Consider the following 21,485-nt stretch of genomic DNA (forward strand, 5'->3'; position numbering starts at 1 on the left):
TGGCTCAAAAGATGCCGACTGTCCCCTCATTGAACTGGATCAAAATGCAGCAGAACTGAAAATGGTCCATTTTGAAAGTAGCCTTACATAGCCGTCTATATTTCATAATGCCTAAGCCATAGAATATGCTGGGCGAGGAGTTTGTTTCCAACTTCCATGATCACGGCATGCAAGACAGCACAGAGAAAAAGGCACATGAGAAACACGAAGTGCTGACTGACAACTTGTCAGTCAGTGCCTCTGTGTGTCTCATGTGCCTTCTTCCCTGAACCGTCTTACACGCCGTGATCATGGATGTCTATGCAGTTGCCTCTCAATACACTTGAGCCAGTCTCTCGCTCTGGGCACTATCTTTGCAACAAACAAGACACACAGGAAGTCGACCAAGGTATCGCGTGGCAAGCTTGCTCCTTTATTGCGAACCAGTTTCATATATGCAAAATCTAATCCTTAACACAAAAGAGGGCTCAAGAGCACAAAATGCGAGCCTCCTTGAAACCCTTTTGAACCATTCTTTACCGCTGTTGAAATACGTCTTCAATCAACCAACCATCTGAAACACGGCCAGCTCTTTCTGTTCATGAAAGGCACTGGGACATTGGTGCAAGACGACAGAGTGGTCTTCACTCCTCGGTTGGGCCCTGCTTCTTGTAGGTGGCGCCAGTCTCCTTCAGCTTTGGAACCAGCTCCTTGAGGGACGAAGCAACCGATTCTTTCTCGTTTGATGAGTCGTCAAGTGTAAGGTGCCTCATGACGAGCTCTGCAAGAGGGCACAGTCGCAAAGATTATACATATTTAGGGTGTTTCATGAGCCAAAACCATGATACAATTATGAAGCACACCGTAGTGGGGGAATCCAGATTGAATTTGATCCCGTGGGGTTCCTTAATGCGCAAGTGCTGAGGTGTTCTTTCATTTTGCTTCTACCAAATATGGCCGCTGTGGCTGGGAATCAAACCAGCATTGCGGTGCTTAGTGGCCCAAGGTGACAGCTGCTAAGCTATTGCGGCAGATGTAGACGAAAAAAGAGATTAATATTTGCTTGCATTGTTGTGACTGTTCATTAGCTTTTGTGGGTACAAATGCAAAAAAAAGAAAATGAAAACTACAAAAGCGAGGAATCTAAGCCATTTCCTGGATAAAAGAATCTCCAGTTTATTTACTTTGGTTATTTCAGCTCTGCTGAATTGAAATTCTTTGCCACATTTAATCACAATTGGAAGTTCATGCCTGTGCTTGAACTGGTGTTTCTAACTAAAAAAATTGACCATTTATGACTTATTTGCGACCAATTCCCTTTGAGACTTCAGTGTGCTCGAACATTTGTGTCACCCTTAGCCGCATGACACTGAGATTCGACGGTGTGCACAAGCCCTAAGAGTGACGATGGCAGACATTAAATAAAGTTTGGTTTCTTGAAAATCAAGTTTGCTGGTTTCATCTTCTTCTTATTGCCAAGATCAGAAATGCACAATATTTTTCTTGCTAAATAATTGGCGCATGTTCAGTTTTTAAATAGTTTAGGCACTAAGATTTCATATCTAACTTAATTTTCCACTTTGAACCTATAAAATGCAGGATGCATGCTCGACAAGGTGACACATTACTACCGAGGCCAATTCTAGAGTCGGTGGCGTGTTTTGCTGTTTTTCCTGCATCTTGCTTAATGCCACCTGCTGGATAACTCCAATTTCATGATTCCCCACATGGTCGAATTAACAGATGTCGACAGGGATAACTTATCGTTTTAGATTGGTTCAACATTCACTTGTAGTTGCACTTTATCATACCCTTGTAATGCCAGTTTAGGGCTAAGTAATGCAAGTGTACTTTTGTTTCCACCTTCTTAAGTCTGTGTCAGATCAGTGTAAAAGTGACATATACACATCAACGCAAACATCACCCTTAGTGGAAAGATTTGTGGTGATGTAATGTGGTTATCTCAAGTAACATGTGTGCGAGTTATTATACGTACATACTACATGGACACATATATATACGCATGCTTATACATATTATGCAAGTTTTAATGTCGCATTTCATTCCGCGAGTGCTGTGCAAGTGTACCCACCTTGTGCTTGGTGTAGAAGGGCAAATGTGTCTGGTGGCAACTGTGTTCTTAGTGCAGACAGAATCTGGGGCACGAAGCGTCCCGAGGCGTGGAGTGCCTTTTGCGTCTGAGCCTGGGCCACGAGAAGCACAGCCAGGTGCAGGCAGAGCGCAGCATCTTCAGCCTCTGACAGCTGCGCCAGCAGAGCCTGGCGGTGGCCCAGCAGCCATTGCCTGGACGGCAGATAGAACGGCATGATAAGAATACTCATGTTGTAATGACCCAGGTGTCACCACTGAATGGACCTTCCCGTGCCCCGTCAGAGCGTAGTCTGAAGCTCCAAATCTTCAAGCTAAGACGGGCAAAACATTTGGTAGACTACTCGATCACTTGACTGAGCTTGAATGAAGACGATGTTACTGTTGAAGCAGTTGATGGTGTACGTTTGCCATTATTTTGCTAACATTAACCATCACTTAACACTAGCCAACATTTGCCAATGGTAAGTCTGTACTGGCAGACATTAGCTCATTACTCGGTCAACACATATGACAGTGGCCAGCGTAACCGCTGCTAAGTAGTAACAGGTAAATATGGTAATTAATTTCAGTCAGAAACATTCCATCATACCATGTTACAAAACTTCTGTAGAAGAGGCCCAGGAGGAGATTGCCTTCAAAAAGTCACGCTACCTAGCAGAACCCCTGTCCAATGTTCAAAGAAGCTAATAGTAGCACGACAGGTCATGCACATGGACTACTAGTGCATAGACAACTACTTGTGCACGTAACTGGCTAACGCAGTAAACGTGACTCTCCCAGATAGGTGCGCATTTGACCTGACACACTCTCATTTAGGCTTCTGAGTTTGAGCTTGTGTTTACGTTCTTGAATGCATGTAATCACAGCAGTTTTGGTACAAAAACCCCATTGCTTTGGACTTCCGTGATGGAGTTTTTACAACTTGCTTCAAAAGTCAGTTTTTAGAAATTGGGTGAATGGCACACAATTTATTGCGTGCTGTATTATGCTCCTTCAGATTGCTGTGTATATATGCGCCTGAAAAGATCACGCAGTTCTTGATCACAGTGCCACAGCACTTTTCTTTCTTCTTACTCTTGATGTACTTACGTTCAAACCAATGGACAGGCAGAGCGTGAGAAACATGTATATTCATTATTCATTACAAGCCACTTTGCTCATTTATAAAGTGCCAATGATTGTAACTACGTACATGCATTTTGTTTGGACAGGGAGAGATGAAAACCAAATTTTTTCGAATGTAACGCTCGCCCAGGCTTTCATGTTTTTAATTATTTTAGGAAATTGCGATACACAGTTGAACCCACTTATAACGATACCGGTTTTAGCAATATATCGGTTATAACAACGAGAAGCTGCTGCACCTTCAAATTTTGTATGTTTTCTATGGTGAAACAATCTGCTTACAGTAATGCCAGCATGCCACATTACCAATTGTAACAATAAATTCTGGCTGCTGGGTGTCCGTGCTGAAAGATAATGGAATGCGAAATCCTTGAAAAGAAAGAAAAAAACGAGAACTTCAAGCTGCTGAACCCCGCCCACAACCCCAACGTCCCCCAGCCCCCTTTCGGATTCACAATATGCTTCACCGCATAGCGTTGAGGCATTGCGGCAAAACTGACTTTTGAAATCCGCTATGGCGCGGGTGCGATGGTGGCTTCTGTTAACGCACTTTTAGACATGCAATTTGAGTAAAAAGTCGAGACTTGGAAGAGTTTCACTGCCCGAAACTTCAGATGTTGTCCTACATTGGCTCTGTGGGGCTTTTGGCGGTCCCGTGAAAGCGTCCGAATTTTCAAGCACGTCCGAAAAATTGGCAGGTTTGTCATCCTTATCACCGATGTCTGTTAGCATAACCCACCCCATATTATAGTTTTCTCACAAGAGCCTACCGTCCCCCTATACTATTGCTTTTTTTCGTGCAACCCACTTATAGCAATTACCGGTTATAACAATGAAATTTTCGTGGCACTTGAGTATTGGCCTGGTGTGCGACCGATGGCGGCGCTGCGAACGGCGCCTGTATGACGTCAGAGCGGGGATTCGCGCGCTTTCGTCTGCTACGTAGGCCCAGCGCCGTGTTGAAACTACCGTTGTGGTAAATCTCAACAAAAAAGCAGTTCATTTGGGTGTCTTGCGTTTGGTGGCTACTGACGCTGTACGAACAACCGTGGGTCTGCTTTTAACGTTCAATTAGACCTACAGCTTCTTAGAACTGCGGCCGCTTGTCTCCGCGGCGAGTGCTGCGCAATGGTGAAGTACTGCTCTGTGCCTCAGTGTACTTCGTCCGCTCGTGAAAAAGGCGTTAGCTTTCACAAATACCCTAAGGAACCAAAGCTGAATAAGAAGTGCATCGCAAGCTCAGAATGGGAAAGCGCCCCACGCCTTCATCGACCGTGTGCAGCAAGCACTTCGCGGGCAGTGACTTCTGCTACCCACCGTACGCGCCACTCTTAGGTAAGCTTGTGACCGTGTTTAAGCGCCTCGCCAATACTTAAGGCGTTTATTGCACGCAGGCTATAAGCATAGGCGACTTACACCAGGTGCGGTGCCGTCCCACAACCTGCCGCGAAGGTCCTATGTGATACCCATGATAATGATGGTGTTAGGTACACTCCTAAGTACTTTTAATTTTCGGCTGAGCTGATGGGAGACATATAGACAAGGAGCCGACGACGCGGCCTCCGAATCGCCTTGCTGGAAGGCGCGCCTCGTGAGCTCAGTTGAGCGGCGCAGGATATCTGAGACTACGGCTGTATTTGGATGGCGTACATACGTATTTAACTTATGAAGGCAAGCGCGCGCCTAGCGGACTGCTTATGATAAAGTCATAAGCGAAACCTGTTGCCGCTGTTTAGTGCACATTCTCTAAAAGTTTTCTCCTGAGGCAGTGCAGACGCTTTTTTAAAAGCGGAGCTCTTTAAGCTTTTCGTTAGGCTGCGTGGCGTGAAATTGGACCCAGCTTGCCTTTGCCACGTTAATCTCTGTGGCCCTGTGCGTGGTATAATCGGAGATTAACTATTTGTTATATTCTAATACCCATGCGCCGGCCCTGTGCGGTAATAATAGGAACTACGACGTAATATCGTTCTCACTGAACCAACATTACGGGACAAACTGCGATCATGGGCATCGGCAGGGGGGAGTGCAACAAGGCGGCACTTGCGCACTTGTTTACAAAACGAAAGCAGCGGCGGTGATGCGATCTCTGTTGACGGCCTCGACCGCGCGTTCAACAACGTGGTCTGCGTCGTACACCGCCTCGCCCTCGATGAGGCACCGCTACCTTTCACAAGCTTTATCTACATACTTGTAGATGCTGGAGAACGGCACGCTACTGAAATATTGAAAGCACCACCCAAACTAATAAGTATCGTACGGCGGAAACAAGATAACGAGCGAGAACACTCACACATGGTTTCACTTTCTTACCAGCAATGCGGTCGGTGACATCGGCGCACTCGTCAGCCATCCGGGGGATTTCTTGGCCCTGTCGATTAGGCCGCTACTAAAACAAGTTCAAGATTACACTCGAAAACATTCGTTGCAGGCGTTAGTTGACCGTCGCGAGGCTGTTCGTTCGACAAAGTTCCCGCCTGAAGCAGACGATCCGCATACAGGAGCAGCGGCTGCTGCAGCGCTGTTGAGAGCGGAGTCCCCGCTCTGACGTCGCACGCGAGAGGGCGCCACTCCAAGATCTCGAGGCCAATTGTTATATAAGTGGGTTCGACTATATATGCAATGCCCTTCCTTACTCACTCACCAGTTTTCCGTAGTAAGAGAAAATACTCAGTGGAGATTTCTTTAGTACATTAAACAGACACAAACAGATTGGTGGATGTGAATAACTTGCCTCTCTTTCTTCTTGTCGGAGCGGATGATCATGTCGCACACGCCTGGTCCCAACACCACATCCACATCGGCCAAGAAGTCTTCCAGAGTCTGGAGTTCAACAAGATGCTCCATTCACCTCCAGATTTGCACTTTCAAACACATTAACATAGTAAACATTGTTTATTGTTGCCATCATTAATTAACCCATTTGCGCTGCACGACAAAGGACTCTGCAGCGATCTTCAGTCATGCTTAACTTACACCACGCGACCCCACTCTATGCAAAATTACTAATCTCATCAGACGATCAACTCACCACCACCATCACACCAACCTTAAATGCAATTTTTTTTCACTTACTATTCGTGTTTTTTACACCAACCATTATACAGCAGACAAGTTTTTACAACTTCAACCAAGATATGTTACTTAGCTTTCTGCTACAATTAGTAATAATTTTACTTTCCTAATCTAAATACTGGCTGTCATCTGTTCAACCCTTTCAGACGCCACCTATGAAGAACTGTTTATAAATGCGTCAAATCGATAGAATGTTATCTCAAAGCACTCGATATTATATTGTAACAAAAATAATGTTGTAATATGTTAATTTACGTGTGTTATAGTAATAATTCCTAATCACATTTTAATTAAATATCTATTAATTCTGAAGACATTCATGCTCTGTTTTTGCATAAATAGAATGAAAACTCAGGCTAGAAATATCGTGGAAATTCTTTTTCCGTTATGTCCATGTTGAGCGAAGAAAAATTATACTTTTGAATTGGGTCTCGGGAAGCGGCACGTCGAACGACACGTCGAATGTGGTAGTGCCTTCAGCAAAGTGATCATATGCAACAGTACGCTGCAAAATGAAGTTAAATGAAGATAAGTTTATTATGCAGGGGGTTCAATTCATCCAAAGCTCAATGTATTTTGCTCTTTGTTAGCCCCTAGTCGACACAGATAGCAAAAACAAGGGGTGTACACAATTGTGTACATAGCGTCTCAAAGGGTTAAAAGCAAGAAGTGCTTCATAGAGCTTCGACAATACTGAAGATGCATATCTCTGCTCCTCTACTCAAAAAAGTAAAATTCCGTGCTTTTACACGCCGATAAAATGATTCAGTAATGAGGCACGCTGTAGCAGAGGACACCGGATTAGCATTACCACTTCGTCTTCTTTAACATGTACCTAACTAACTAGGCACACAAGCATTTCTTTTATTTTGTGCTCCTCAAAATAAAGCTGCAGTAAAATCTAAAACCCAAAACCTCGAGCTCAGTCATACAGCGTCAACATTGCTGGTCTACGAGAGTGAGTTAACGAGCAAAAGGTTCCGTGCTGCCTACCTTGGCTGAAAGCGATTGGTGCAGCTTGAGTACTGGACTCCTAACGTCAGCTGGAAGCTTCTGGATCAGCTTTTGCCGCACCTGTTTGCACAAGCAGAAACTCATTGCTTAGAGGTTGCACGTAATGCCCATTGTCGTGCTTTGCTCAGGCAGCAGTGTGATGTAACGACACATGACAGAAGAAGAGCACAAAATTTGCACGAACACGGAGAATAGAAAAAAAACATAAGATGGGGGTCTGCCTTCTTTTACTCTCCATATATATATATATATGTGTGTGTGTGTGTGTGTGTGCAAACTTAGCACTCTTCTACTAGCATGAATCCATACCAACTTGTGCAACTTTTGAAAACACATTCTTCAAACACATGAAGTGTTTGAAGACACATTATTCCACAAGCAATGACTCATAATGGCACATACAGAATTGTGAACATGCAATGAAGCGCGGTGTTTCAGTTTCAAGTATGAGCTCGACTCAAGTTCACGTCAGACATTTGTTGGACGAAACTTGCTTTGAGCCATCACAAACAGGTTGCATCAAAACGTTCACTTCGAGCAATCTTCAACCAAATTATACTAATTCTTCAATTTGCCCTAGTACATATATTTGTTTGGTTATCTCAGATGACACTGTCTTGCAACCCACACGACCAATGTGATCATCATGTCCTTTGCCATGCAATCAGTGCGATGTCGGAAAAGATCAGCCTGTTAGCACTTTCTGGCACTTGTGTCAGAAACTGCAAACAGTGAAATCGAGCAGTTGGACAAAACAACTGTACATGCTTATAGAATGTGTCATTTCAAGTTGCTTTTGATGAGTATTTGATAGTTCTCTTCCCACCAAATACGTGCCCATCTTGAGCTGCAAACAAGCGAGCAAGTATTCACGTTTCTGTGACTAGTAGTACATTTAATATGGCATATCCCGCTTCATTACAGTGCAGGAATGCTCACTGATGTAAAGAATTGCCCACCAAATTTTAGTTTATTTTGCAGAATCTGGTAATTTGCCCTGTCTGCAATTGTTACATCAACGCATTACTTCACTCATACACTGATAAGATTCAATGGGCCCTTCTGCTAGCCTTACACTCTCAACATTAGAAACATCAGAGAGAGTATGTGTAGTATTCCTGTGTATGCAAGGGCTTTTGCGCCATAAAAAATGTTAGTGATGTACTCGACCATTACGGTGAGATATTTTTGCCTAAGTACGATGCCTTTAGCATTTCTTTAGTGTTCTTATCGATAAAACATTTGAAGAAGAAACACATTTGCCATTATGGCACTGCCAATAATTTACACCAAAAGTCAAGTGGAATACACTCGGTGACTGCAACAATACTTATGGTGATGTCTGGTAGACCTCTCTGCCCCAGGGTGGTGTCACCCACCTCCAGCTGCTCATGCTTACGCCTCCGGTAACCCAGCATTCAGCAAACACCAGGAAGTTGGTAGACAAACAAAAGCTCTCTATTGCTATGTACAAAGCATGGCCATCGCTATCGGAAGTTGTACCTCGGGGGCCATGCTAGCCGGTGTTTCTGCTTCCTTGGCATGCTCGGCCGCCAAGTAGCCGACAACCAGGTTGGTCAGGTCCGAACACAGCGTCTTTAAAAGGTGCTTGGCCAGCTGGGACTGGAGCTCCTCCGCTGCAAGCCACACAGGCAGAGCTACTATTAATAATTACACCCAAGAAAAAAGAGATGGATCTGGGAGGGCAATAGCCCAACCCAGATATACCTGGCAATTCAGTTTTGCAGAAATGCACAAACTGGGGGAATGCTTGTCGTGAAAGAGAAAGTGGGGTTACATTGGGAAGAACACAGAATCCTAAGAATTGCAAGTGCAGTGAGGCGCTTGTTTGTGAAAGACAGCGGCAAGTGGAGGTCACCAGGAAAGGCCTTTCATGTCCTGCAGTATACACGAAGTTAGCTGGCGATTCAGCCGCTGATGAGTGGCTGACTGTAGCTTCAACACACGTAGGATGATTACCCGGAAGTGGGTATCAAATCAGCCTTGCCACATTCTTGATGTGGAGGCCCGAATTTGCGCTTCTTGTCTGTCAATCATTCTAAAGAAACAAGGGAGTTTTATCTCGGTCTCCTTCCTCTAGTAGCAGAAGCATTAGGACTGATGTGAGCAAAATGTAATAAAAAGGCAACTACTTACGCAAAGATAAAAGGTAATGAAGACATAAAAAGTTAAGGGAGATCATTTGTTCTTTTAATTGAAGTGCGGTTGTGGTGAAGTAAAGAAAAGGTAATGTAGATGAAAAGAGAATACAATTCAAGTGGAAACCAAACCCAGATTTTCTACATTACATACTATACGATGCTCCATTAAACTAAGCTATGGTTATGGCTGTTCCCAGTCTGCTTACCTGGACGCTTCTGTATGTCTACTATACCTGGCCTTGAAAGTGCTAATGCTACCAAGGTAATATTTGGCGATTACTGAAAATCAAGCTTGTTCGTGCTTTTTCTTCTCATCCAAATGGCAAGGAGTAGCCTGTTAATATGCATACAAGGCATTAACCACGGGTGTAACTGATGTTAACTATGTTGTGACATGCACAGCACGGATAACTTGAGTATTATCCAATCCCATCAATATGAATTATAGTTCACGCTGCATTCTGTTGCCCGAGTTGCAATTTTAGTGTTGCATTTATAAATTAAGAGTACAAATTAAGGCATCGTGGAAGAAAGGCAAGAAGGTCAGGCGTCGTGCTCCTAAGAGTTGCAGTTGGCGAATAAAATCCTCCCTTAGACTTTCTAAAGTGGCTGCTGAAATCCTGGAGCAAGCACTTAGATTTCATCAATCTGAATGTTCTGGTGGTGTAAGGCTAAAATGCTCCATGGTAAATGATAACAGTGGCCCTGAAAATAGCGCCGCCCAACTCGTGCACTGTGCATATCCTGGGCAGCCAAAGTCGCCTAACCGTACTGCACCGTCTCGTGAACCCATAAACTCACTTTTTGTCCTATCTCCCGCCAAATCCACGCATTGGGTGACCCTGCTTCAGATAGACCAATGGAAAACAGATTCACACCATGGAGCAACAAAGAAAACATCCCAAGACTTTTTGTGGATCCAAGAAGCTGATAGTATCTATGATTCTGAAGTTATTGTCCTTTACACTGCACATAGAACAACATACACCATGCCTAGTAGGAATACCGTGTGCAACATTTCCTTAATCCTTCCCTCACAACAACTACAGCAAGTAAATACATGCGTCTAGATGGGGAAAGGGTGTGCCCACTGACCTGTGGGCAGAGCCTTGATGCCTCGGTCAAACTGCTGAATGCTGAGCAGCAGGGACGAGACCTTCTCCTGCAGCTCGGCAAATGTCTTGCGCCGCGCAGCACCAGATGCACTCGACGTTGCCAGGAACACCGACCTAGCCACTTCCTGGTACTTGCGTGTCAGTGGCCTGCATGTGAGGGGGTGCACACGTGAATCACGGGAAGAGTGTGCAACAACGTGCATATTGGGATAGACCCTTAGAAATGTTACATGATCGCAGATGAGAGGGCCTCAAGAAAAAGCTTGACATGTTAACCAATTTCCAATGCACGGCTCCTATCTGATACAGTTGGCTAGAAAACTAAACCAGCATTTGCAATGTGGACAGCAGCCAACAATCGAAGTCTTTGCCATCGACATTTCAAGATGGCTTCAGAACACAATCGTGCTAATTAATGACAACACACTGCATTTAATTTGACTTAGGGTGATGTTGCTATCTGTAGTCACATGAAGAAAGCTCCCTTTCACCATAGAATGACAGCTGATGCTACCATTCTGTTAGAGCAAAACACAGACTTTTTGCTTTTTAGTGACACTGCTGCAGACTATGTGCCCCTTTGATCTATTTTGTAGACAGAATACGCAGACTGTAGAACAATGAAGTCTTCCAAGTAATAAAATGTGAAACAAAAGTCTTCAGGGTAGAAGGGAAAAGAGAACTTGTTACTTCGAGAACAGCTGAGAAATCCATGAAATTGAGTTGAGAATCCATGAAATTTCAGTGCAAGCATTGCAAAATTTAGACATAATGAAGTTAGTTACAGGGTTAACTGTACCAATCCAATGGTTGAGTTGTCCACCAATTCTATATGCAGTTGCAGTCTTTAAGACACGTGCCGCACCTTAGCATTCATCACTTGATTCTTGCCATCCTGAAAGCGGGAAATGTGATGCCTGCTAAACAAAGATATCATCAAGAGCAAAACCTGTATCTCTTTCAGTGTTTCCAAGTCCACATGCACTCACATATACACATAGATAACAACTTCGGTTGGTTCTGCCTGAATTATTTCAAGAAAAACAACAGCCTGCCTCACCTGTGGATCTTCTCGGCAATGCTCTGACTGAGCTCTGGCGGGCAATCGCGGAGCAGCGGAAGCTGTTCCAGCTGCACCCGCATCTCATCAACAGTCATGAACTCCAGCTCCTGCTGTTGCTTGGAGCGATGGGAATGGCTCGGTCCGTCTCCAGCGTCGTCCTCCGAGTCCGAGTCGCCTCCGCCACGGCCGCGCCGCTGCTGCTTCTTGGGCTTGACCGCCTTGGTCTTGGTCTCTCGGCCCTGAGTTCCACCGCCCGACTTGCCACCTGGAGGTTTACGAGAAGGGCGATTCCACTGGAAACAACCCAACAAAAAGCATCTAGTGCGAATATTCGAGCACTTCGAATATTCGAAGTGCTGTATATGGCTGGGCTGACTGGAGTAGCAAAAGCATATTTCCCTGCTCTCTCCCTCGCTACCACGTGTGTGCTCTCTTCACCCTCCCTCCCCTACGATGTGCTCGCCTCAGATTTCCTCTAATAAAAAAAATGAAATCAATCATTGCCAAATATGGCAGCCAGAGTGCATTTTCAATGTAAGTACAACGTGCACGGCTTCTGAACTGTGGCTGCACACTTCGTAAGTGACTCCCCCATACTGGACTCATTGGCATAGACTGTCATGCCTATGCCATTACTTGGATTTCTCAGCTCAAGCTATTGAAAAGTTCAGCATTGGTGAATTAGCGTGAGACCAGTACCTGTCGCCTTCTTGCGGCGTTCGTCCTTCTTGTCCTGCCCGTCCTCGGCTGCGGTCGGCGTAGGAGCCGCAGCGGCTGCCCGGCGGTGGTGTGGTTGTGGTGCCGCTGGTGTCGCCTCGAGGAAGACCACACCCTTCTGAGAGTCCTGTCGTGGTGTCGTGGCAAGATGGGGGAAGCAAAAAATAAAATGAAAAGGAAAATCAACGCAGCCTGTTGCAAATACACAGGGGGCCGCATTCAATTTTCACGTGATACGACCTATCTCAGAATGTCTGCTAACGTGACAACACTATTGGAGACTAAGGGGTAGGGGATAACGGAGTCGCCCAACTCCTGAAAAATGGCTCACTGAATTCAGCTGTAGGTTTAATGAGTTCCCTGTTTCCACTATGAATAATCCAATGATATTCAACGTTTAGTTATCTGCCACACGTCTTCTGCTCAGTGTTGAAATGCCTTGTCAATGTCTTCGCAGAAGTTGTATGCATGGTCATGCCAGTGCTGGTGACGCCACCAGACACAGTGATGTCATCGCAAACTGTGCACTATCTCAACATTTCACTAGCTTCCTTTCAGGGGTTACTATGGTGACAGTGACGTGTGATGTCAAAGACACTTGTGTCCACTTTTTTATTAGAAGAAAGCAGTCATTTCCCTCTAAATGCTGAAAGTAAAAAAAAAGAATATTGCATTGTTTTTGCCAAGTTCGAACCGACCATGCCAAAAAAGTCATTTATGTACTATGTAGCTGTTAAATCACAGCACAAATAAGATGTTCCACTAGTAAATAATTTGGCTGATGCTAAACACATCCTTCACAGCACATCAGAAGCCTGCATTGTATGCTTACATTATGAAAGACTATATATTCTACCTATGTGCTTCGTCGCAGCAGCTACATACAAAGATGCGATGGTGACTGTAGTGTAGCTATCGCAGGAGACGAAAGAAAAAAAATAATCTTGGATGCTGTGCTGTAAGCTCGAAGGATGTAATATGCCAGTTTGTGGAGGGTCACGGTAACACTTGTAATGCATAAGAGTGTAGCTAGAATTCATAAAACTTCAAGGCAATTACAAAGAGTCGGCAAGTGCTACATAGGCGGCATATAACAAACAAATGAAATGAAATTTGCATGGCAGGCAAGTTTAAAAATTAATCTAGGCAGCATGAGATATGACCAATGTGACTGCTATTTTTGTACACTTATTTAGATGTCATGTCTTTTAGATGCGAAGCATCTTATGGCGGAGCTTAAACGGTGCGCAGCGTGACCGCCCTTACTGCGCATGCGCAAGCCCTCTCCACACACCTCCTCTCCACTCCCCCTATCACCTTTCCTACTCCCCTTCCCCTCCCCCCTCCCTCTCCTTGTTAAGATAAAAGGCTCGCGTTAGGTCGTACACACGCTCAGTCACTGTGCCGGCTGCGCCGGTGTCATGAGTTCCAACGTCAACGTTGGCGCCAGTTGCAGTAATACCTTAACGCCTGCCAAGATCGCGGAGTAGCGGAAGGCTCGACGTGCCGAAGTGCAACGTAAACGTCGGCAAGCGGACCCCGAACTACGGGCTAGAGAAGCCCAGCGCAAACGACAACATCGGCGAGAAACTCCTACAGATGAAACGCGGGCTTGAGATGCCGAAACGCAACGGCAGCATCGGCAAGCAAACCCCGCCGTACGCAACGCCGACGTTGAAGCGAAGTGTCAGCGTCGAGCCAACGCGTCGGCTGCGGACAGACGACGCGAGTCCAATGCCCGTGCAGAACGCCTCGCTAGACAACTTCAACACCCCGGGCTTCGACGGTGCCGACGCCCGGTTCCAGCGCAAATTCCTCGACTGGAGCTTCGGGCACAGCTGCAAAGCGTGCGACCGACTTTGGTTCGATAACAATCTGACCGAGGTGGGTAGCATGCACAACGAACGCCAACGGAACGCGATCGTGCAAGTGCTCCGGCTTCGCATCGCCTCATGGTCCCCTTTAGCGGTCCCCTTTTTATAATGCAATAGAGAGGACTTGCCTGCATTGCTTGCATATGCGAATTATGCAGCAGATATTCAACTTCACTGTGGGTGCAAAAGGTGTAGTACTTCATCAGAGGGTTCGGCGAGTGTGAATGGCCCAGCCTCTCTACAATGCATTTTTCACACCACGATTTTTTTAAAAGGGGTAAGAAGGAACTAATAAAAGAAAGTGAAGAGGGCGAGAGCTATAGTGCATGAAGCAAAATACTTGCACGATACTTTTTTCTTCTAAAGTACTCGCCCTGAAATTGCACAAAATTTACACTCAGTGCAAAATTTCACTAAAGAATTTTGTGTCTTGTATGCGGCCTCGAGAGAACATGCAAAAGACAAGACACTAGTGTGAGCCTTAACATTAACACTCAATTCATGGTTTCATTTTCGTACTGTCAGTTTTGTTGATCCTACTTTTACGTAATGGAGCTGATCCTCAATAATATATTTAATTTGAAACGAGTGTAAAAATAACTCGATATACTGATAGATCATTATAATAAGGTGTGCTTATTGGAAACATATTTGAAACCCCAGCAAATCTCAGACAGTTTTCCAAGATCAAGAGAAGTGGGAAATGACCAATTTGCTTTTTCATAGCAAACTCACAAGAGTGCTACATTTTTATGCACAAATCTCCAAGTTCTTCATGTTACAAGCTATCTTGACATACAGATAAAAATGTTCACCCTAAGAGCCTGAGTTGCTAAAATGATTCAAGGTAACATAGAAATTGATGCAGCACGAAATAAACACGCATAGAAAGTACAGCCGCATACAGTACTGAGTGTTTCTCAATAATTCAAATTTTAAGTAATTTCAATAAGTGCACAGTGCAATTAGGATAGTTCCAGTGGATTGATTACCTCAAGTGGTAACGTAACCAGCTAGACAAATCACACAATTTATAGGTAGCCAAGTAATTAATTCATTGACCAATTTCTAACTCGCTTGTTTTGCTTCCAAGGAGCTCTGATATCACATGACAACAGCTGGCAGTAGACTTCATTTAGGCTTGCTATGAAGTTCCACACAGCTGTCCCTTACCAGTTCAGCCTTCGTGGTCATGAGCGGGTCGAAAGACCGCACACAGGTCTCGATGAAGGCATCGCTAACGATGATGGTGTCTAGAAGCTGCTGCACCGACTGACTGGCGTTTCGTGGCCGTGACTTGAGCACCGACTGCACGATGCCCGACACATCCTCCGGTGTGAACACCGATGGCAGCAGGGGCTGCGGGAATAGAGCAAAGGCCACGTAAGATCCATATAGTGTTCTTTAATACACAATGACACAAATTCTTGCTACCGCTTTGAAAAGGAGGGAAGCAATGCTAAAACACAGCTGCATAGACTTGTAGACTGCCTACTCTACTTGTATAGGCTAGCTTGCTATCGTTAATCAGCGACAGGCTGTGAGGTTGATTCCGATAACGAACCACAAGGCTGTAAATGAAGTGAGAAGACGCAAGCACTCACTGCGACGTCCACCCAGGAGCCTGTGCCAGCAGCTTCATCGATGGCGGCTTCAACCTGTGCCAGTAGTGTCTGGCCGATGCACAGTGACTTGAGGAACACGAGCGACTCGTCCTTGAAGTGACGACGAATGTAGGCCTTGGGGTCTGGGATTCCCAGCCTCATCAGGGCATCATACTCTGCACACACAAAGCCAATAGCCTGATGAAGTAATCATAATACACTGAATCTACCAGTGTGTGTACCTTTTCCCAGAACCATTGCAGACAAAACCTAGGTCATTAAGAATATGATCGTGAATGACAACCATGCAGTCGTGAAAGCTTGCGGCACTGTATGCAGCGGCAAACGCTTCCGAATGCAGGCACAGACTGTTCTGATGTTCTGAAGTCATAGCTGGCAGATCTTGAATTTCACTTACAACTAAGGCCTTGGTGGAGGCAAGTGCAAGTTTTACCTTGAAGACTTGGCAAGGATTGGTGTCAAGAGTCGTACTGAATATTCTGGACCACAGAATGCAACAATACTGCAACATATGAGCGAAAACAGAGCGGGAATATGGCAACTTGTTTTTTTTTTCTGAATTAATTCTGCAAGGAAAAACACATGCCTGTGTACTCTCACTGTTTAAAGATGGATGATTTGTCAGCTACACCTGTTCAAATGAGTAGCGAATTGGGCAAGTTGGCTAAGATTCATGTAAGGAGCAATGCAAGGGACGGCGACATAGAGAGCAAAAGGACAACGCTGTTTACGTCAACAGCACCGTATTTGTTGTGTCATTCTCAACTGTCATCATCCCTTGCCCTGCTCCCAACCAAGAAGCTACACACATGCCAACTCTTTAGAGCAACACCTCTATTTGATAGGTGAGGCCACCAGGAAGACTGAAACGACATGCTTCGATGAAGTGAGATGAAAGTGCTGATAGAAGTGCGCTCGCAAACTTAAAATCTACGTCGAGAGTTGCTCCTCACCAAGAAACCCGTTTTGTCGGTAGCAGGCATCCACCCAGTTGGCCTGCGAGCGGGAGTACAGGTCCGGCACGTAAGAGGCACGCTCCGACCGGCCTCCGACGAGGGTGCCAGCCAGACGACCTTCCTTCAGCAGGTCCTCAATCATGCCTGCAGCATGAAAAGCGAAAACAAATGTAAACCCACACGGCCTTTTAACCAACTGATTCACCCACACAGAACACTTTACGAGAATTGAACGGCGATCTGCTCACGATAGGCTTGTCACTTTTTATGGGTTTAGCGCTCTGGTAAGTGAGAGTTTTACAGCGATAACATGTCATTATTCTGCCAAAAGTTTATAAGCACTGATTTCGTGATTTTTTTTTCATGGCATGTATTTATTGCATCCTTATTTCTCAAATATTTTTTTCGTACGTTGACGATAGATGTCATGTTATCATCTTTGGGTGCGCCTACCTCAGCCATGCTTTTTCTGCCATGGTCCTCACTTTCACATTACATTTTATACTGGGGGTATTCGACAGGCTCAATAAAATCGCAAGGGGATAGGGATGGTCGATTAAAATTTTTAATCGATTAATTGTTAATCGTCAATCGATTTAGTCTTTAATCGATTAATTGCGTTCGGTGAAATCTTTTAATCGATTAATCGACATTTTTAATGGGTGCTTTAAAACCGATATCTCTTTGTTTGAGAGGCATCGTTCGTGTTTATATGGGCCCATATCTTTTTATTAGATGCGTTGACGATCCAAAATTCCCACTTTCGAAAGTGCCGACGACGGGCCCCTTGTGTCCAGTGTGCGAAAATTCACACTTTCGCACACTGGACACAAGGGGCCCGTCGTCGTTGGTTGATGTCGCGGATTCAAGAATCTGTGGCCATCATCCCTGGACTATTTGGTAGCAGGTCGTATTTTCTCGAAGCCTGCCTACCAGAGCTCATCGAAACCGGAGGCGCGTTCGGGGACCACACTGGTTAGAAAGTCGCAGTTGAAACATGCAGTGTGGCGGAGGGTGAGGAAATCCCGAGAAAGGTAAAAGAGAGACGAGGAGAAATTAAATAAGACGCTCGCTCTAGTAAGCAAGGCATCTTTTCTCGGTTTGTCGGTTAGATATTGTGGAAGCCCTACATAATACTATAATTTCGGACTGACGCGATCTTTTTCTTGAGGTCACCTATGCAGAGATTACACAGAAATATACTGGCCTCAAACAGACCATCCGTACAGGCAACTGCGGCAAATAGAAGGGAAGAAGATGACATTTAGGGGCTCGTGTTTCTTCGTTAGACACAATAATAATTAGAACTAACAGACAATATTGCCAAGAAAAAGTATAGGGGGTGTTATTTGTAATAATTGGGATATAGATCTGAAGAAAGTAAAGTGGACGGAAAGATAACTTGTCGCCGGAAGGGACCGAACCTGCGACCTTCGAATAACACGTCCGATGCTCTACCACTGAGCTACGGCAGCGGTCACCCCCCCCCCCCCCGTCCACTTCATAGGGTATACGTGTGCATTTTTAAATCTAGGAGTGTTAGTCAGTGCCGATCACAGCCATGGCGGCGAGTGTGGAACACTCTTTTTCTGCCTTTTGGCGTCACGTAGCAAGTGAGCTTATTACGAGCTGGCAGCTGACCAATAATCCCTCGCATACTACCTGAAGGCATCAAGTGTGCGAGAACGAGACCCTCGCTATGAATGAAGGAAAGAAGATTACTTTTAGGGGCTCGTTTTTCTTTGTTAGACACAATATTAATTAGAACTAACAGACAATAATGCGGAGGAAAGTATAGGGGATGTTACGGGTATAAGACAAAGAAAAACGAGCCCCTAAAAGTCACCTTCTTTCCTTTATTCATAGCGAGGGTCTCGTTCTGGCAGACTTGGTGCCTTCAGGTAGTATGCGAGGGATTATTGGTCAGCTGCCAGCTCGCAAAAAAAGGTCACTTGCTACGTGACGCCAAAAGGCAGAAAAAGAGTGTTCCACACTCGCCGCCATGGCTGTGATCGGCGCTGACTAACACTCCTAGGTTTAAATGCACATGTGTACCCTATGAAGTGGTCGGGGGGATGACCGTCGCCGTAGCTCAGTGGTAGAGCATCGGACGCGTTATTCCAAGGTCGCAACTTCGGTCCCTGCCGGCAGCAAGTTATCTTTCGTCCACTTTACTTTCTTCACATTGATATCCCAATTATTACAAATAACATCCTCTATACTTCCCTTGGCATTATTGTCTGTTAGTTCTCATTAATATTGCGGGAAATAGAGTGACATGAGTTTCTGCCTCCCGGCTAGAAAAAATAGCAGCTGCGCCAGTATACTCCGCAGGTTTCATCTGATCTTTGCCGTAACACGGCGCCACTCACACCTTTTCAATCGTGCGTACATCCTGAACTGTGAGCGCTATCTAGTGTACCAGACATTACAACATAAATTGCGCGACTGTCCTTTCTTGTCACAGCAGAAGACGGGGGCCTCTAGCTGAAAGCTGTATTTCTCCCTAAATACGCGACCATACAGTATTACTAAGTGCTTCAAGGTCACTTCTTCAATAGTAATGCACTGGATGCTAGACGTTCGGTAAACCGACGCGTAAAGTTTCGGATTACATAAAGGGTTTATAAGGCCCATTTCACAATTCGCGAGTGCGCATTCCTGCGCTACATTTTCTCTAAGACCTCGTCTCCACTTGAAGCAACGTTCGTGCTTCAAGTGGAGACGAGGTCGTAGTTGCGCGTGCTGGCGTTTGTCTATTATGCGTGTTCGTGTCAAGAGAGCCGAGTCTACAATTTCCGCGTCCCAGCGCAAGCAAACCGCGCTTGAACACTCTGTTTGAAGAAGTGACTAGCTGCCATTAATTGGGCTAACTGCATCGTAGGAAAGTTAGCTCAACAATTATGAAAATGGTATATATACCCTATAAGACGGACAGTTGGGCTAGTTGGTATACAGCATAATAAAAGATGGTTACTAGCGCCCTTCTCCCCTTTAAGCTAGCAAACGTGTCTTATTATGTATATACGGATTACCTAATCATCTCCCCATCATCGTACTTCATCACTCTTTTTCCCCCGTTGCGTTTTCCCCGGCGCAGAGTAGCAGGCAGGGGCGTACTAGCTCAGGCCATGGCCTCTCTGCCTTGTAATATATTTTCTCTCTCTCTTTCATTGGTAAACAATTTTTTATTTGCTAAAGAGTAAAACAGAACGGCACTAAGAACCAGTGAGGAAATAAGCAGCGCATATTACAATGCCGCACTTACACAAGAATCGAGTAAAATCTGAGAGTTGAATAAAATACAAAGAGAGTTTCGATTGACACTACAGGTGACGAAAACTACTCGTTTATCAAATGTAGGCAGGCATGCGTTTATGCGGCAACACGATGAAACAGCGCGGCAAAAAGCAAACACGAACAAAATAAGCTACAAGACGATGCGCTGGCACGTATGAAATTTACAGAAAAGAATAAACTTCTCTTTTGAAAGTTGGCGAATCCACGTGCTGCTTACTTTCTCAACAGTCCCCTTTCTTGTTTTGTTTCATGGGTTGCTGCTCCGAACCACATGTTTTTTTCTACTGAGCGAAGAAATGTCAGTTGCCCGAGATGCTCGGGCGACAACCGACACCTCCTTTGGGTCGCCACACATCCAGCATGCGAAAAAAGGCACTCGGATGCTACTGACGTTGCAGGAATTGGCAAATACTCCATTGCAACGTCAAACACATGATCTAGGCCAGTTCGCATGCTGTGCCAAGTCTCAAGTGAATTCGGATTGGTGCGGCGATCGACTACAGGGTTACTATAGTATGTCTTGAACTGAGAAGGCATTTAGTTCATCGGATCGTACTCCAGTGCAACGCAATTGCGTAGAAGTGCGCGATCGACGGCATCCCAAATAGAACCAGAAAAAGTAGTAGTATTCGGCTTTGCAACTTCCTGCGTCTAAGGATAGCGTTCAGGGTCTGCGTCTCAGGATAGCGCGCCTCGCAGTCATGCGCTCCGGCCAAGGGGCGAGGTTGGGGGCAGGATTGGGGCAGGGGCGTAGCCAGGGGGGGGGGGTGGAATTGGGGGGTTCAACCCCCCCCCCCAAAATTGTTCAATTTTTGCATACACACACACATACAGACGCACGCACAAACATACATAAAGTATGGTTGAAGTCCCCCCCGAAAAAAATTTCTGGCTACGCCCCTGGAGTGGGGATGCCGTAATCGATTAATCGAATAGTTTTAATCGATTAATTCCATTAATCGAAAGACACACATTGATTATGATTAATCGATTAATCGTGGACATTTAATCGATTAATCGATTAATCTTTCCTCGATTTTACCCATCCCTACAAGGGGAACTCACCATACAGCAACTTGTCTGGGAAGTTGAACGCATTCACGAGGCTGCTCAGGGTCACTGGCCTGTAAAGTGAACGAGCAGAACGAAAACAAAGAGAGTCAGTTAGAAACAAGGTCCATGTGCAGAAACTCTGCCTGCTTTCAAATATCAGGATTGGGGAACAGCCATTTCCTCAGGAGAAAGTCTACGTACGAAGCAGCAGCAAGGTTTTGCTGCCTCTCCATGTAATGGGAAAGGTGCAAATCACGAGCGAAATTTAGCGCACTACAAAACGCAGAACGTTCACAGGAGATCAGCATTAGCAGCTTA

At 45.2% G+C, this 21,485-nt stretch overlaps 1 protein-coding gene across 1 annotated transcript in view; it reads right to left on the bottom strand.

The window, feature by feature from the left end:
- Window positions 1-392: 392 nt before the first annotated feature.
- Window positions 393-21,485, bottom strand: part of LOC119395974 (E3 UFM1-protein ligase 1) — a 28,774-nt gene continuing 7,681 nt past the window's right edge. The window contains exons 6-17 of the mRNA XM_037663001.2: window positions 21,180-21,238; window positions 16,812-16,958; window positions 15,838-16,013; window positions 15,407-15,592; window positions 12,342-12,486; window positions 11,640-11,907; window positions 10,560-10,726; window positions 8,806-8,939; window positions 7,282-7,362; window positions 5,948-6,036; window positions 2,072-2,283; window positions 393-760 (exon numbers count right to left, since the gene is read on the bottom strand). Of these exons, the coding sequence (XP_037518929.1) occupies window positions 624-760; window positions 2,072-2,283; window positions 5,948-6,036; window positions 7,282-7,362; window positions 8,806-8,939; window positions 10,560-10,726; window positions 11,640-11,907; window positions 12,342-12,486; window positions 15,407-15,592; window positions 15,838-16,013; window positions 16,812-16,958; window positions 21,180-21,238 (1,801 nt within the window). The 3' untranslated portion in view covers window positions 393-623. The remainder of the gene's footprint in view (window positions 761-2,071; window positions 2,284-5,947; window positions 6,037-7,281; window positions 7,363-8,805; window positions 8,940-10,559; window positions 10,727-11,639; window positions 11,908-12,341; window positions 12,487-15,406; window positions 15,593-15,837; window positions 16,014-16,811; window positions 16,959-21,179; window positions 21,239-21,485) is intronic.

Source organism: Rhipicephalus sanguineus, chromosome 6 (genome assembly GCF_013339695.2).
Source record: "Rhipicephalus sanguineus isolate Rsan-2018 chromosome 6, BIME_Rsan_1.4, whole genome shotgun sequence".
In the NCBI taxonomy this organism is placed as follows: Eukaryota; Metazoa; Arthropoda; class Arachnida; order Ixodida; family Ixodidae; genus Rhipicephalus; species Rhipicephalus sanguineus.